This window comes from Ambystoma mexicanum, chromosome 8 (genome assembly GCF_040938575.1).
Source record: "Ambystoma mexicanum isolate Mex_15411 chromosome 8, UKY_AmexF1_1, whole genome shotgun sequence".
Lineage (NCBI taxonomy): Eukaryota > Metazoa > Chordata > Amphibia > Caudata > Ambystomatidae > Ambystoma > Ambystoma mexicanum.
In genome coordinates this window covers 1,488,904,265-1,488,920,549 of record NC_090929.1, presented here as the reverse complement: position 1 = coordinate 1,488,920,549, position 16,285 = coordinate 1,488,904,265, and the positions used below count along the sequence as shown (strand labels likewise).

Sequence of the window (16,285 nt, the reverse complement as noted above, 5' to 3'; positions counted from 1 at the left end):
TGCACATATATAAAGTGTTTGAAATCTTGTTTCAGGGTAAACGCCCATTTATAATTGTAGGTACATTTTTGCTTAGTCCACAACTTGTGATGTTATTTCTCTCTAGGTTTCATGACATATAAGTGGGCCTTATAATAAGGTCAATACCGTATGCACATTAAATGATGCAACAAATAAAATTTCACTCGGAGGCAATAACAGAAAAAGAGATTTACTTGTCAAGCAACAGTGATTTAATCCTACATACAGTAAACACAAAGCGAGGTCACTACTGAGCATGCCTCACAATACTTTACCAGTGGCCACTGCCAGACAAGCTGCGTGCTGTCTCCAGGTATTGTCAGCAGTACATTAGGCTAAGGAAACTGAAGTCTGTAAGGTGGCCTTGGGCACGTGCCCTTGAGACAAAACGATACTATTCTGCGTTGACACTGATGTCACTGCCAGGTTCTCCGGCACTTTTCACACGCGCTCTCCCTATCCAAGCGGCCGGCTTGCCATCATCGCACATGCGCGGAGTGTTTAGGGGGCGGGTCTCCCCATGCTCCCGCGCAGCGCCATCTTATGAAAGAGCTGCAGCCCTCCAGTAGTGTGAGGCGGATATGCAAGTTCCGGTGTCTCCACAGCGAAACTGCGGAGGACTCGTCCTTAGCAGTAGTCCCTACGGGTGGCAGAAGGGCGGTGGTCCGTTCCAGCGAGTTAGGAGAGGATCTGAGGCGCCCACAGGCAGCAGGTACCGACGGGTGTAGCGACATGACTGGGCTGGCACTAGGGGCGTGTCGAAGCACAACAATAACACAGCACAGGAAGCACCGCTATGTAATGTAAATGACACTGGGGTGTGGGGAAACGGGTGCAGGTGGCCGGGATAGTGTCTGCTCCACCGCGCTACGTCGATGTCAGAAGTGTCCCACCTTCTTGCACTGGACTTTATTTAAACTACACGTCCCACAACGTTTTTTTTTTAAAAAAACATTAATTTTGACGTTGGTCTTTCAATGTAGGACATTGAGTTGACCCGCATTTTGGCGAAAATTGTCCTTCTGGCTTCTCGCCTGTATATAATGGTCGCCTTTTAACCAGTGGCGTCACTAGAAATCGGTATTTGGATAGCAAACCCTGGGGCACAAATGCAACCACTGCGTGTGAGGGGGCACATCAAGTAAGGGTCAACAGGCCAAACTGGTTTAAGTGTATCTATATTTTAGCAAGCTGGCTAAAAACATGACATTCTTAAGCATGTTCGCAGTAGGTTTAAGACCATACATGTCTTGTATCGAGTTCATTTAATATACATCTTAAAAAGTGAACAACTGTTCAACATTTGCAAAAATGCCATACGCAGTCAGCAAGACGGTGGGGGTTTAACGAATAGTAGATTGAAGTATTTGGCTTAATAGTTGAACAAGTATTTGGCTGGAGCTGAATAGTTGCCTTTTTAATACATAAGGTCAAGTAGACAAGAGAAACCCTTGGTAAATTCAAAATGCACTGTCAAATATGTACATGCGTTTCCTTTGTTGTCTAAAGAATATGTTAGTGTAAACCACTAAAGAAACACATTATCAGAAATTAAACAGTTCAATAACACCACAGTGTGCATATTTGTGCATTCACAGGTGTTGTTTGTTGGGTGGGGCCCAAGTAACTGAGACTAGCCCCTAGTATAGTAAGTAATCAAACAAATCTTTATTTGGATATGCATTTCTGTAAAAGCAACACACACAATCTTAAAAAGCTCCTATCCCCTGCCTGTACAATTTTTCCGGGATAATAAGTGACACGACCACAGGTGTGTGATCTGAATGATATATAGTAGAATATTGCAGTCTGTGACCATCCAGCCCCCCATCTGAGACGAGAATATAATCTAGCCTAGAAGCCGTGCTATGTACTGTGGACCTGAATGTGTAGACCCCGGTGGCTGCCTTATTGACCCCCTGAAGTCACCTGTCCACACCAGTGTTCCCTGGTTGCTTCCCAAGCCCTCGAACATGTGCTTATCGAGGCTGATGATGAGAGTTGAGTCTCCTGTTGGAAAGCTACATCTGCTTGATGCCTTTGCAAATTCAACAGAATCTTCCTGGACTTGGAGGGACAGTCTCACACATTACACGTCCTACATTTGACCTCTAGAATTCGACATGGACAATTCAAAAATCACTGAATGATGCTACCACAGCAGTTCCATTTACCACCCACCATGATGACTGAGGGCATAAAGCCCCACCCACCAGCTTTGGCTCAATTATCAATTACCTTCCAGCGCAACCTGGGTTCATCTCCCCTGCCCTACAGATACAATACCTTCTATTATAATATTCACTGCCCTCCAACCTGCCGTTGCAGCAGGCACAGACCTCCTCCCCCAACCCAGTATCAATCTGTCCCCCGAGGCTTGGTCCGGGCAGTTAGTTTATAGGAACCCTCTGCTGTCGAAACAACCAAATTGCTACAATGCAACAAGTAACAATCGCACTACCCCCCCCCCCCATTTGTAAACCTGTGCCAAGGCATGGGGGCTTCTCAAAGGCTCGGCCATCCCTCCCCACCTGCTGGGTTAATCAACATGCACCTGTGCCCATGGCCCTCTCCTCCTATAGGATACTACTTCAAAAAGAGCTCTGGAGCACGGTGTCCATGTCAACCAAGGTCTCTGTCCTGACTTCGCCTTCGGTGTGCCCGTGCCACTGTTTCTAAGAAATCCCTTTCTGCCTCTGTAAACTGAAACAATACGATATGATTGGTTATTTATAATGCACTTAATACCCAGAGGTTTCTAAGTGACCACCCGGGGATTGAACCTGTGTTGCTTTGTGTTGTCTTGCTTCCAAGGCGAGCACGTTGCTGTCCTGGGGGGGGGGGGGGCCTGGTCCTGGCACATCTTCAGGTGTCAGACCAGATTGGAGGAGGTGATTCTCTGTATGTATTGTTGTACTATGACTTGCAACCTTTAGATCTTTGCTCTTTCTTCACATCCCCTAATCCTCACACTATCAACACATCTGTAAGTCTCACCCTTTCACTCATCTCCACTCAGTTGTTTTTGCGCCTAGACTGTTGCTCTGTCTGATTTATTGGTCTCCCATCCTACCGCTTTGCTCCTTTAACTTGGCGTCTCACTGTCCCCTTAACTTTGACAATTGATTGCTGTTCCCCTTTTTGACAAATTGTCTATAAAGTTACCCATGGTCTTGCCCCTTCATAGCTGTCCTCCTTTTTATGTCCTACCCCCACAGGCCCTCTGTTCTGACAATCTGTTTCTTCTACTAAGCTCCTCTGTGCAATTGCGCTTTTGCTCCACTTTCTCTTTTAGGCCCAGAAACTGGACCCCACCACCCTGTTACAAGCTCATCCTGCTCCCCACGATACCAGTGCTCATCCAGCTCCCCGCACCACCTCAGGCACAGCAGACACCTGTCACTGGGGTCCTTCCTATCCTCTATCTTCCTCTCTACCTGTGGTATTCCCCAGGGTCTAACCTCTCGCCCTGGCTTTTCAACCAATACCTGCTCAAATTTCCAGTGCTACGCTGACGATAATCGACTCATTTTCAGGCTACCATCGGCCACCTCCTTTCCTTCATCGCTGATTGCCGAACTACCATTCATGATTGGTGTGCCGCCGATGATCTTTGTCTGAATGCTAGCAAGACAGAGATCCTGCGCATCGGCAACCCTTCTCCATCCTTTCCCCTCTCTCTGGCCGGCCTCGCTTGGCCCTCCTCCTTTCCCCACCTGTGAGGCTTAGAACCTCGGGGTCATCTTTGACTCCACTTTCCTTCTCCGCCCACATCTCTGAGGTCTCTAAAAAGTCAAAATTCCTATTGCACCTCCTCGGAGGCACTCTTCCTTTCCTCTCCTTCCCCCAGAAGCTCACTGTCTCCCAAGCTCTGGTTCTCTCTAGGTTGGACTATTGTAACAGCCTCTTTCTAAATCTACATGCCTCTACTCTTCTCCCTCTGCAACTAATCCAAAACAGGACTGCGAGACCTGGCCTCAAGCCCTGGGGTCGTATTTTTCCATCTCTGAAATCTCTCCATTGAATGCAAGGATTAAATTAAAATCCATCTGCATTGTCCACAGGGCTTTCTGGGGCCTCGGTCCAAAATACCTTCAGCTATCCCTCTGCAAATACCTCCCCTCTCAAGCTCTTTGCTCCTCTAACTCCTTCACGGTCAGTCGTTTCTCAAAGAAATGAGCCGGGGGTAGATCTGTCTTCAGCCGAGGCCTCACTCTGGAACAGCCTCCCTGCCACTCTAAAACTTGAGGAGAACCATTGCCGGTTCCGGAAGCACCTCAAGACCTTCCTCTTCGCATCTGCCTTTGCTCCCCCTCTCCCTTGCTGATCTGCTCTCTCTTGGCACTGCATCTGGCCACCATCCGTCTCCCTGGCCCAGTTACCTGCTCACCCTTCTGCACTGCCTCCTGGCCACCCCTTGCACTGGACTGTATCTGTACCCATACAGTCCCCCATTTTCTTTTTATGCACTTATCAGACTTGCCCCGTTCTGCTGCCGTAAATGCAGCACTTGCCACTTGCTGGCTGCACTACCCCTGTTAATTGCTCCATTAATATATTTTTATGTGTATTTATTATTTATCTGTTTATGCTCTGCACTTTCCACTCTCCCCCTTCCATGCACCTTTCCCCTTTCCCATGCATTTGCACGATCTCGATGTCACTAGGCCTAGTACGATTGTTGTTTTGTTCCCCTCCCTTGCCTTGTTGCGCTCTGAAACACTTCTGTACCTGCACGATACAAATAAAATATCATATCACTTGGATGCAACATCATACACAGGAGACCGGAAGTAGAGCGAAAAGGGCTGTAATGCAAACCCACACCAGTCCATAGGGCTGCATTCTGGTCTGCCCCTCCCAGGCCTGGCTCCTCCTTGTGTTAATGTTAAAGGATATTTGTATCGCACACTATCACCACCGGAGTGGTCCCCTGGCTCTCTGGCAGCTCTGAAAAAGGGAGAAGGGGGGGTTTGGGGGGAGTTAGTGGGAATAAGCTGGAAAAGTGCAAGAGAGCAGTGATCTGCTCTGTTGGCAGCCTCAGCCTGGTGGGTACGTTGGCTGGGCTTGGGGTGTTAGTCGTTAGTCGTAGTGTGCTGTTCAAGTCTGTGGTTTGTTTTGTTATTGCAGTGTAGTGAAGTTTGTGCGGATTGTTGTGTTGAGAGGTGTATGCAGAGGGCTGAAGTTGTTAGTGGATTGGTTAGTTGGCATTGCTGTCCTTGCAATTGTGTGTGATGCTTGCTATCATTCACTATTCCATCCAAGTGTGGCACTTGTCATCACCCAGTTTCATTTAAGTGTAGCACATGTTAACTTCCATAATCCTGTCTAGATGTGACAGAAGCTAAAATTAAGCATGACATCTAAGTGTGGCACATGTTAACACTCATCACCCTAATAAAACGCAGCTAGCCGAGCACATTCCGGCCTTGTTGCTCACATATGCGTCCTACATGCCTAACGCAGCCTGAATGAACAGTCTGTGTGTCCACCCACCAGGCTGCACACACTCAACTGATATCTTCAGCACCACACCTAATACTAGGATGCAGCTACCATTAGACAATTACATCAGCGGCACACATCTGGTGCACCCACAATGGAGCAGCTAAATTTATTCTCCACCCATAAAAAAGCACATATAATGAACGTATGATAACAAAAGGGTCATTTCGCTGAGCAGGGAAAAAAGTATATTTCGCTTCTGCAGGCTGTTTCTGCGAGGCAGGCTCTGGCAGCCTTGGGATTTGAGCCAGCAGCATCATCACTGTGTGCTTCTCCAGAGGGGCTATTCATCCCCGGCCATCTGAGGCATCGCAGCATTCCACGACATCGCTTGGCATGGGCGTTCATCTGTTAGGCCAGTCCCTTTAAATCCAATGAATCTCATTAGAAACCAAAAAAAATGCGGAATCAGAAAGGTAATACCCCCCGCCCCTTTTATCAGATCCACCCCATCGCACCTTTTTCGTATGTCTAAACTTTTTTTTGCTTCTCTTAACTCACTTTGTTTTTTGATTCCCCTTGATATTCATTGTTTTTGTCCATAAATCCATACAATACAAAAGCCATTTTAGCCATGTAATCGCACAGATCATGCTTCCTTTATCGAAGATGCTCAATACGAAATGTAATGCCACAGTAAGAAAGGGTTCTACTGGCTGCACCAAAATGCCATTATAGCTACATGACACTTAACATGTTTCTTTTATCAAAGATGCCCAGTGAAAAAAATGCCATGCCTCCCACAGGCACACGTCCCCATGATGTGATTGTGGGCATACAAGGTGCTGGGGCCCAAGGGGCAGCATAGTATTTCTTACTAGGCATCTACCCTAGATGCCCAGTAAAAAAAAATATCATGCCTGCCAAAATCCACTTCACGGCCCAGCACAAACGCACACAACATGCACTTGCTCCACGCAACATAAGCATATGCACATAGATACCAGGGATCGAAATTACAATTGGCTAAGCAGGAGCTAAATGTAGCTCGTCTGAGTCTAGCGTTAGCTGGTAACCATCTACCGGTTGGCGGGAGGGGGAGGGGCGGAATGAGGAGTTAGTACCTAGTGTTCCATAATTTTTAACTTGCACATACAATGCAAACCTATAATTTCGTCCATTATTTATGACTTATGCTTTAAATATTTTATAGATGCATCTAACCACTGAACAGGTTATCATGCCATGTCCTTTCTAGAGAGGGGCGCCTGCTTCCTTTTTTGTATAGATGCATCCTAATGTTTGTTTATAGATGGTCCAAAACAGGCAGAAAATTCACATGGGTAGGATTGTCTGTATAGGTTGCCCCGAGGATCCCTAAGTAGCTCCTGGTTAAAGTTATGAAGCTAAACGGGCTCTTGCAGACCAGCAGGCGCGGAATTGATCCCAGCTTCCCTCAATTTCAAACCATGCATACATCTATTTAAATAAATGTAAATTTTGCCTCAGCCCTACTGCCTCCCAGCGCTCTAGGTAGTGCAGAGTGCTTCCTCGAAACTGCACCTGCGTGCATGAGCTGGAGCATTGATTACAAGGTGCCCAGCTCCATTTGTATGTGCAAGGAGGCATATAATTACCCCTTTTGCACATACAAACATGCAAGTTCCCAGCCAGCATCCTCCAAAGGGCCATGCGAGGTTGGGGAAGCAAAAACACCACAGGCTTTGCATGGCCTATTGGACTTGTGCAGCTGAGGAACAGCTGTCAAACGGAAACCACGTTTCCCATTGACAGTTCAAGCCAGCCCAGGAGCGATAACTCATCTTTTTTTACACTGGGCTAGCGCCTTTGCACCTCCAGTATGAGCAAGGGTGCCTATGTGTCTGCACCCCTCGCTCATTCTGGATGAGCCACCACTGGTACACCCTCACAGGGTCAGTGTGGCTGTCTGTAGATGAAATACTGTTGACTTGGAAATGCTGTACGTGAACTGCACGGTTGATAATGCAGTGATTTTGAGCACATTAAGGGCGCCTTAGGCATGCCCTACAGTAGAAGACTACAGGATGGCTCGGCATTGACTTTTGCTGAGATGTATATTTAAAACTGGCTGTAAATCTTAGGCCTTTTTGCAATGTGATCGACCAGTGGATGGGTTGGGCTAGTTGCTTTCTTATATTCAGTGGGAGAATTCCTGCCCCATAGTGAAAATCAAAAGCTGCCACCCATGAACCCAGTTTAATTTCGGAATAACTGCTGTTAACACAATAGAAGCATTTAATTGTGATTGATGACAAGCATATAACCTCTTTAGAAATATATCCTGTGATAAAAGCCAAAAAAATGGCACAAAAAATCATGATATTTGTGTGTAAGTCCGTTTAATTGAAAAAAGCAAAACTCGTTTAAAGAACTAGTGAATTTTTTTTTTGTTCCCTATGGAAAGCTGTACATTTGGAAAACCATGGTGTGCCCAGCATCGAGGAAGCCTGCTTTTTGCCCCCACCCCAGTAATATTTAAGGTGCAAGAGTCCCGTGGTGTCCCTTTCAGGCCATAACAAAGAACACAAGCTTAGCAAATGGAGCCTGCAAATGACGGTGGTGCAAAGGAGCACCTTTTATGACTCCTGGAAATTCTTTGCCTAGGAGGGCAGAACATATGCGCTTTTAAAAAAAAAAAAAAAAAAAAAATTAACAGAGGTATCCGTGTTACATCCGGGGCTAATTCATCTGGAGTTTAGTTGGCTATCCCAAAAGTTAAAATTTCTGCAAACATGCCTTCAGCATCTAACGGAACGCAGTAGAAAACGAGCAACATGTTCCAATTGAGGGTTGACATTTTGCCCTGTAGCTACCACATTTGAAAATATTCTGCTTGAGCTAAAATGGCTTTCCTATGCCCGTTATTTAAGAAAAGACATAGTAAATGAGCAGCGCATGAGTATGTGACCTGTACATCTACGGAAATGGGTATTCAGGTGAGATTGCCGTCATTTGTGCACCACAGCGGATCAAAACGACCATAATCTTGCAAACTTTACATAATCTATTGTTAGGCAGAATCCTGTGCAGTACCCTTAGGGACCACTACACACAATTAAGACTACAGGTGGTGATACAAGTTTTATCTTTGGTACAATCCGGTACTACTATGTCATAGTGGTAGCAGTGGCGGAGCAGCCAGGCTTATCTCAGGAGTATATGAGCAGTAGCAGAAATTACACAAAGGGACCACAATTACTGTGACTCAAGCAAACAGTGACTCAAGGTTTCAGGTAGAAAAATATAAGTACATTTATTTTTTAAACCCACTCGTTATAAACACAACACTTCTATTAAACGTCAATAAAAACCACACGTTTAAATATACTACAACTACTAACCAATTCAGTTTGTACAGTAAGTCTCAAGGTAAGTACCCTGTGTTGGCATGAACCGGTGTTAGGCACAAAAACACGTTACCGCGGATACGATTGCGATCACTTTTTGACAGTTCGGTCTACTAAACAAACGTGTATCCGTGACATGAAATCCTAAAAGGGCAAAAACACACTTAGCACCTGAGATACCCAGAGGGAGTTGGAGGCAAAAATCACGGAATATTTTGGTTAGGCAGGCAGAATCAAGAAACATTCAGAAACGGGAGTTCAAAAGTCGAAGGGCCGGAGCCAGGGTCGAAAGACACCGGGGCCAGTTGCCGAAGATCACACGGTTTAACAGTTCACGATTCAACGGAGCCAAAAGTACTTCGATATTGTCAATGTTCGGAAGCAAAAGTTATAAGGAGGGAAGACAAGGTCAAGCTTTGGAAATGAAGAAAAAGGGATTCACCCAGTTTCCTCAACAGAACACAGTACCTTGTTCCAATGGTGCAGCTGGTGCCCTGGCAGTTGTTCCTGTTGGTTTCCCGCAGACCCGCGATTCCTGGAGCTTCGTCGAGAAGAAGGGGGTCTGCACCACACAGGGATGAGGCCGGCAGCTGTGACACGGAATAAAAGGTGCGCTCCTTAAAAACAGGAGAGGCTCTTCAGGTGGCCATCCGGACCACTACAGAAGTGTGCAGCGATTTCGACCACGGAAGAGGATCCTCTGGCTGTAGAAGATTAGCTGGTTATCCCCACCAAGCTCCAGGGAAGAAGACTCCGGACTGGATCTTCTGAGTCGTTGAAGGGCAGATAGCTCGGGACTGCAGCAGGGCTTCACCGGGACAGGGTAGTTGCAGCAGCCGTCGTTCTCTCCGGTTCCTTGTAGTTCCAGTGGCGACTCTGACTTCTAGCCCAAGAGACCTGCCTTTTATGCGAAAAAAAAAAAAAAAAACCCAGGGGGGTTGTCCAGCCCAGACAACTACCCTGGCCAATCATGACTAAGTGACTTGGGTTTCCTAGGATACCCTGTGCAGGGGGTGACTACATCCCTCCCTCACATTCAGCCCACCTAGACACCCAGGCGCCTTGAGGAGGGCTTCTCTGCAGAAGCCCACCAAAAGACAGTGAACAAAGAAGGCAAACCTAGTTTGCCGCGCAAAGTAAAACGCAAGAAGGACTTTAACTAAAAGAAATGGCGAATAAACCCAACCGTAGCCAAAGAAAGACCATTTGGTCAAGCGGGTTGATGTTCAAGGCTAATACAATAGCCAAGAACATTACCACGTTATCTACTATAATCGCGGTAGAAAAGTTTGGGTAGATGCCACTGCCGCCAGCCAAGTCTAAATGTTAAAAGAGGGAAACTATGCTCTAGGAGGTACAGATAAAAAGGGATGCGAGTTAACCCTTTCAGTAATCCATGGAAGATGGGGTGTACTGGATCTGTGGTAGATTGACTGACTAAGTAAAGTTAATTGTAACTGTACCCTTTTCTGGGGGACAGTCTCCTCAGAAATGGAGTCGAGGGTTGTCTCAAAGACAACCCTGTGCCACGGCACTGAAGGTGCTGTGTGACACACAAAGAAGGGGGCTACTGAAGTGGTGTACTTCAGGTTCCACAATCACAAAAAACAGATGGAACACACAGCAAAACGCAGGTAAGAGTGGGAGGGAAAAGCTCTCACTCTTACCTGGTTGGAAAAAAAAAATAAACTCCAGAAGTCCAGCAAAGCTGCTGGGGGGGACTCACTAGGTGAGGGAAATTAGCCATAAGTGAGAATTCTCCCTAACATCTATATACAAACAAAGGAGGCCCCATAACCTGCACCAAGAAAGTCGGGGTGTCCTTATGGCAGTCTGGTCCCCCAGTTCAAGGTAGAATACCACCATGTTGATTAAAGCTAGCTAGGGTGGCCAACTTTAAGAAAAAAGGTTTTGCATGGCTGTTTAGACATCGGGCGAATCGAAGCAGTTTGTGATGCGCACGGTTCTGTACAGCATAATTTGTGCCCTCGCCCCAACCACTTTTATGATAACATTAGTGGCAAATGCAACCTAACCTGCACAAAAGTTAAAGGTAACAAGCCTGCAGAACTGTTTAAGCATACATGACACTGTCAGCTTAGATTTTTCTCTCCGGGCCTATGCTGAGATTTACGAGGCCCTGTACCGCAAAATTCCTGCGGACCCCATAACTTGCATGGACCTCATCAGAAGCAACATCGCAAGGTGTACTCCATCTAGTGCATCACTGGTAGTAAAGGTTCCACGTGTGAGTCAAATAACTTTGCGGTTTGCAATATGTGAATGGACTCGATTATTGTTTAGTAGTTCTATATAACACACAACAAAGACTAATTCATTTTTCAAAAGAAAAAAAGGTGGGCTGAATCACTTCCGGGTCTCCCAATTGTGGCTGGTAAACAGAGAGATTACGCATTTATCCAGGGGCACGCTCTTTGGTTATGTGGTGAACCCGAAATGTGGGGCCCAGTGTGCAATATAAACACCCTGACTATATCTCTTCAGCGTTAGTTCATATGCATTTGTTAAGGTTTGGTGTTCAAGAACTTATTTTACTGCATTGTGTTGCAAAGTACACATGTTAAAGGTATTTGTACCGCGCACCGTCACCAACGGAAGTGGTCCCCAGGCGCTCTGGCGGATCTGTAAACAATAAGGTGGGATGGGTTGGTGAAGTGAAGAGGGAGTAGGATAGTGAGGGGAGTGGTGTTCTGTTGGCAGCTTTTGTGCGGGTATTGGATCGGTGTCAGTCCGCGTGTGCTGTTGCTCCAGTTTATGTGTTGTTGCAGTGTTGTGAAGTGCATGCGGCTTGTGGTGCGAGAGATGGTTGTGTGTGTTTTTGAGTGCGAAAAGTGCATGCTAACATTCACAGTTTTGTCTAAGTGTGGCACTTGCTGGCCGTCACAATCCTATCTAGATGCGGTGCAGGCTGGTGTTCACAGTTCTAAGTGTGGCACATGCAACATTTGGTTTCATCTAGGCGCGGGCATGCTATCCTTCAATCAAAATTCTATCTAGATGTGATGCAGTCTAATGTTCACAATTCTAGCTAAGTGTGGACATGCTAATATTATGGCACTCTAAGTTATTAGGAGGTAAGATAGTGGCAGTGGTTTTTTGGAGTAGAGTAATTGCTCTACTCCCCACCCATGCCACACTGTTTTTGTTGGTGTCTGTTAGCGGCTGGCTTCCTTGGCGTCCCCCTGCGGACACCTGCAGACACATCTTGAGCCGCCCTTGCCCTTGGGGCCCTTAGCCACAGGGGGCTGCCGGGCAGAGGGCTGGCCTGGAAGGGTCGCTTATGACAGCCAGATGGTCCAATCAGGGGAGGTGGGAGGGTTGGGGAGGCGGGAAGAAGCGCACAAACGGGGACTTGGAGGCAGGGGAGAGGGCTGGGAAATGTGGCTGAGCGTCCCATGGGGGCCTTTAAAACAAGTACAGCGTGGCCCTGGAGGGTCGCTGAGGGAACTGCCAAGCGCCGCGTTTGGAGTGGCGTTGACCCACGGTGCATCTGAACTCCTGCAAACATTGCTGGCCCTGGAGGACCAATCAGGGGTGGGGGGGCAAAGGACTGGGAGGCAGGCCGAGGGAGGGGAAGAGGAAGGAGGGGTAGGGAAACAGAGGCTGCACGCGGCCCGAGGGGCCCACGGAGACACGGCCCAAAGATGGAAATGGGCCCGGAACCTTCTTTAATCGGCTACAGTGTAATTCTTTCACACATACCTTTTCAGCTGTCGCATTAAGAGGTGTGAAGCCTGTGCCTGCAAAGCTTTGGAGAGCTTATCCTAACGCAGAGGAGCCAAGTCAGGACTTTAAAAAAAATGTAACTTCATTTTATTGAATCCATCAAACCAAATTAATGTTACTCAAAATGTAACCTATAAAAACGAACCCTAAACTCCATTGCCCCCCCCACCGGGTTAATATATTTTTTTTAAAGGAAACTTCAATACACCATTAAGTGCTTCTAGTTAACAAAATGCTCCAAAAACATGATCTGCTGATTTCGATCAGACCAATTGTTGTATGTCCTTGGGTTAGAACATCAAAACTATATAATGACGCACATGGTATTCCTTTCGGGAGATGTGAATTTGACGCACCTTCAATCGCAAGGCTTTGGCATCCGCTTCTTGCTAGATGGTAACGATGACCGGTTGCTCCTTGTTGCAGGTACCGCCAAAGGGAATATCGGTCCCGGTCTATCGCCCCACATGAGGGTGATGCAAATCGATGTGTTTAGGCGTATCTGCCATTGTTGCTGAAGAAACCGTCCCACGGTAGTGGGACTATGGCATTCGCAGAACGGTACACTCTTAAATGACCTAATGAAAATATATTTTAGTAGCCGTTCTTTATTCAAAATTATCCATTTACCCTGTAATTCTGCACAGGATGAAACCTAATAATGGACACACAGACAACGTGGGGGAGAATGTAAGACTACGATGTGCATGAAAGGTTAGCGCTGGTAAGTAGGTATAGCTCCCAATGGGATGGAGAAGCTGACGCATTAATGGAACAGACAGCATTATAACGGAACTGGGAATATTATATATCGAAAAGTGAACCAAGTTCCCTTGGAAAATGTTCTGCCCCGGCACATTCAATAATGCAACACTGATAGCACACCCTGATATTCCAGGGGATGAAGTGGTTTATATATCACTAGCCTGCATACAGGTTGTGGTGCTGTTTCATCGATGAATAATCATCACAATATGCTCTAACAACCCGTAGCAATGTCAGTAAGCAATACCTGTCAAAATAATCAAACCCTTACTCATTCCTCCTTACACTATAAACAAATAAAAATGATTAGTATACTTAAACAGCCCGCGAGTTACACAATTGGTATTTTTAAATATGCGCAGCATAAATGTAAATATGGCGCAGTATAAATGTAATCAACGTAACAAGGTATTGTGTAAACTTTGTTTTCATCAAATGGCATATTAGCACGTTGCTGAACTGTTCCATATGCATACAGCTGTTTTTAATCGCAAAAATATTTTGGATAGCTGGTAGGTCCATTCTTTTGGAGTAACGCAGAGTGTCTGCACAGAACTTTGCATAAATTGAAACTAAATGTTCCAATGTCCACTTTCAATATAGTAAATGTTATCATTTTTGTGGGTATTCAACGCCTTCTAGCCATAGCGATTCCTCCCTTTGGCCCCAAGGTCGAATAACGATAGAAGCATGTTTTCAGCGTGTATGCCTGGTAGGCTTTTGTTTTTTGTGAAAGAATGCCACAATAATGTAACATACTGGACAGGACGCGTCAGTGTGAACTGATTAATTTCTTCTAGCCACCCCAAGCATCATCCCACAAAGTGACCTTGACTCCATGGGAGCGATTAGCCCAGCTGACAACGTGGCATTCGAAATACGCCTGAAAAATAAACTAATTGTTGGCTGGCATCCATTAATGCAGCGCAGTCATGAATACTTGTGCGGATGATGAACTTTATTCATGACGCTTTGACCTTTCTATAGGCACAATCCTTCATTCAACATTCTCGAAGAGCGGACACCTTTTTGAAGATTTCTATTTTTTAAATAATTTCGGAAAAAGTTAATCTTGTTACACTGCAAACTATCGCTTGGCTTCTTTCCTGAGAGGTTTGTATTCATTATGTTTGAGTGTAACAGGGGAAAGCCTTCAATTGCATGCCATCTTCTATTATTTGCATGTCCGTTCAGACTATCTATCCCACCTGAGGCATCCCTGTCTAAAGTTATTTGCATTCATTTTTGTTCTCATTCGTTCCTTAACTTTCTCGTGCCGACCTGAGAAGTCCGTAGCCTTGTGCTCAACATTGCATTAGTGTGCAAAAGCGCACAATCGTGACGGTCAGGCAAAAAGCGTCTCTTCTTGGGAAGGGTTTAGCCAGGGGCCTGAGGTGATGAAGAATTTGTTCCCACTATTTGAGTTGGGTATGCCGCTAAGGCACATCTGATTTCAAAAACATGAAAATAATGTTGAGCACAGGAAAACCCAGCCAACATATAATTCCTTTATTAGAACCTATCCGTTGTACTGTGACTCTCGTAGTGTAATAAACTGGACAGTACATTTTTCTGATCTTATGTTGCTCATATAATAGGCACAGTATAATCCTAGGAATTGTATTCTGGATAACTGTCATTCTAGAGGAGTTGGACCTTGGGGTGTAATATTCAATTAAAGTTGCTCTAGAGTAGGGGAAGCAATTACCTCAAGTTGGTTTTGGACAACCGTTACACTCAAGGTAAGTAAAACCGATACTAGAAGCCCCTGAAAGGCTGGTGTAACCTTTTTGTGTCTGTCTAAAACAGACCGTGATACAGCATTTATAACGTGCCTATACACAAGTGCTTCAAGGCGTGACGAGAAGATGGAGGGGGAACCGAGGGAAGACGGAGACCACGATCTTACTAGTGTTGGGAAGGAGACGATCCTTGACGACCGCCCCCCCCCCCCCCCTGCGTCACTCTAAAAACATATCATATGTAATAACCAACGTGGGGAGGCGTAGCCACCCCCGCGACATTCCGTTACACCACACCCCATATAAAATCACACATACACTATAGCTTCTAGCACTGCATTAGGAAACCATTTTGAACTAGGCCCAACGACATCTTTCTACTAGGCCTGAAAATCCATCGCTCTGTAGAAATGCAGCTCTCCCATCGCTAAGGCCTCGCACAGCCAGCCCACACCATCACCCCAAATCCCCCGCCCTCCACGCCACCTCTGCGCAAGCCCTGTTTTCACGGAAGAAAGTGCTCTGCGGAGAGCGTGAGAAGCATGAGACAGTGACCAGTCATAAGCCCAAGTGCCCATTCATCTCCACTAAACGGCCAGTGCCTTCACAGACTCCACCCTGCCAGGACAGAGCCCACCAGCTCAGACCCCTAGTTCCTTTCATGCTAATATCCCTCTGACCCGCCGTGCCTGATCAGTCCGGGACCCTAATCATATGTATTAATATATGCTCCCAAAAAGACACACACGTCGACCTATATCCTGAGGGCCCAAGCAGGGCAAATGGCAGATCAAACCTTTATGGTGGGCACCTCGGTACAGAGATTGTGGTATTAGATATATTTCAAAGGTTAGAGGTTAAAATGCCAATATATTCTCACATCTCAAGTACCCCTATTCATGCAAGATTTCATGTGCCATTATTTCTGCATTATCAGTTTCTGTTGTGTTCAGTTAAATAGATGCATTGCTCCCTTGCCCTGATCTTCAAATTGCGGGGATGAGCCCAGCTGATCACGTGTGCCAAGAGCAATGGAGAGAACTTGAGATGGCGTAAGTGCAATGGAAGGGAGGGGAAGTGCAGGGCAAAAGGGGAGGGGGCAGTGCATAGGATAAATAGTTAAGATAAAGATAAATGGACTATAAATAGTGCTGCCAGCTGTTGACAAGTGCAAGG

General features: G+C 46.1%; 1 protein-coding gene across 2 annotated transcripts in view; it reads left to right on the top strand.

Annotated features, from left to right (window-relative positions):
- Window positions 1-535: 535 nt before the first annotated feature.
- Window positions 536-16,285, top strand: part of SLF2 (SMC5-SMC6 complex localization factor 2) — a 1,286,318-nt gene continuing 1,270,568 nt past the window's right edge. The window contains exon 1 of one of the 2 annotated variants that reach the window (XM_069611667.1): window positions 536-733. In XM_069611667.1, the coding sequence (XP_069467768.1) occupies window positions 603-733 (131 nt within the window). In that variant the 5' untranslated portion in view covers window positions 536-602. The remainder of the gene's footprint in view (window positions 734-16,285) is intronic. The other variant, XM_069611668.1, reaches the window with a different exon arrangement.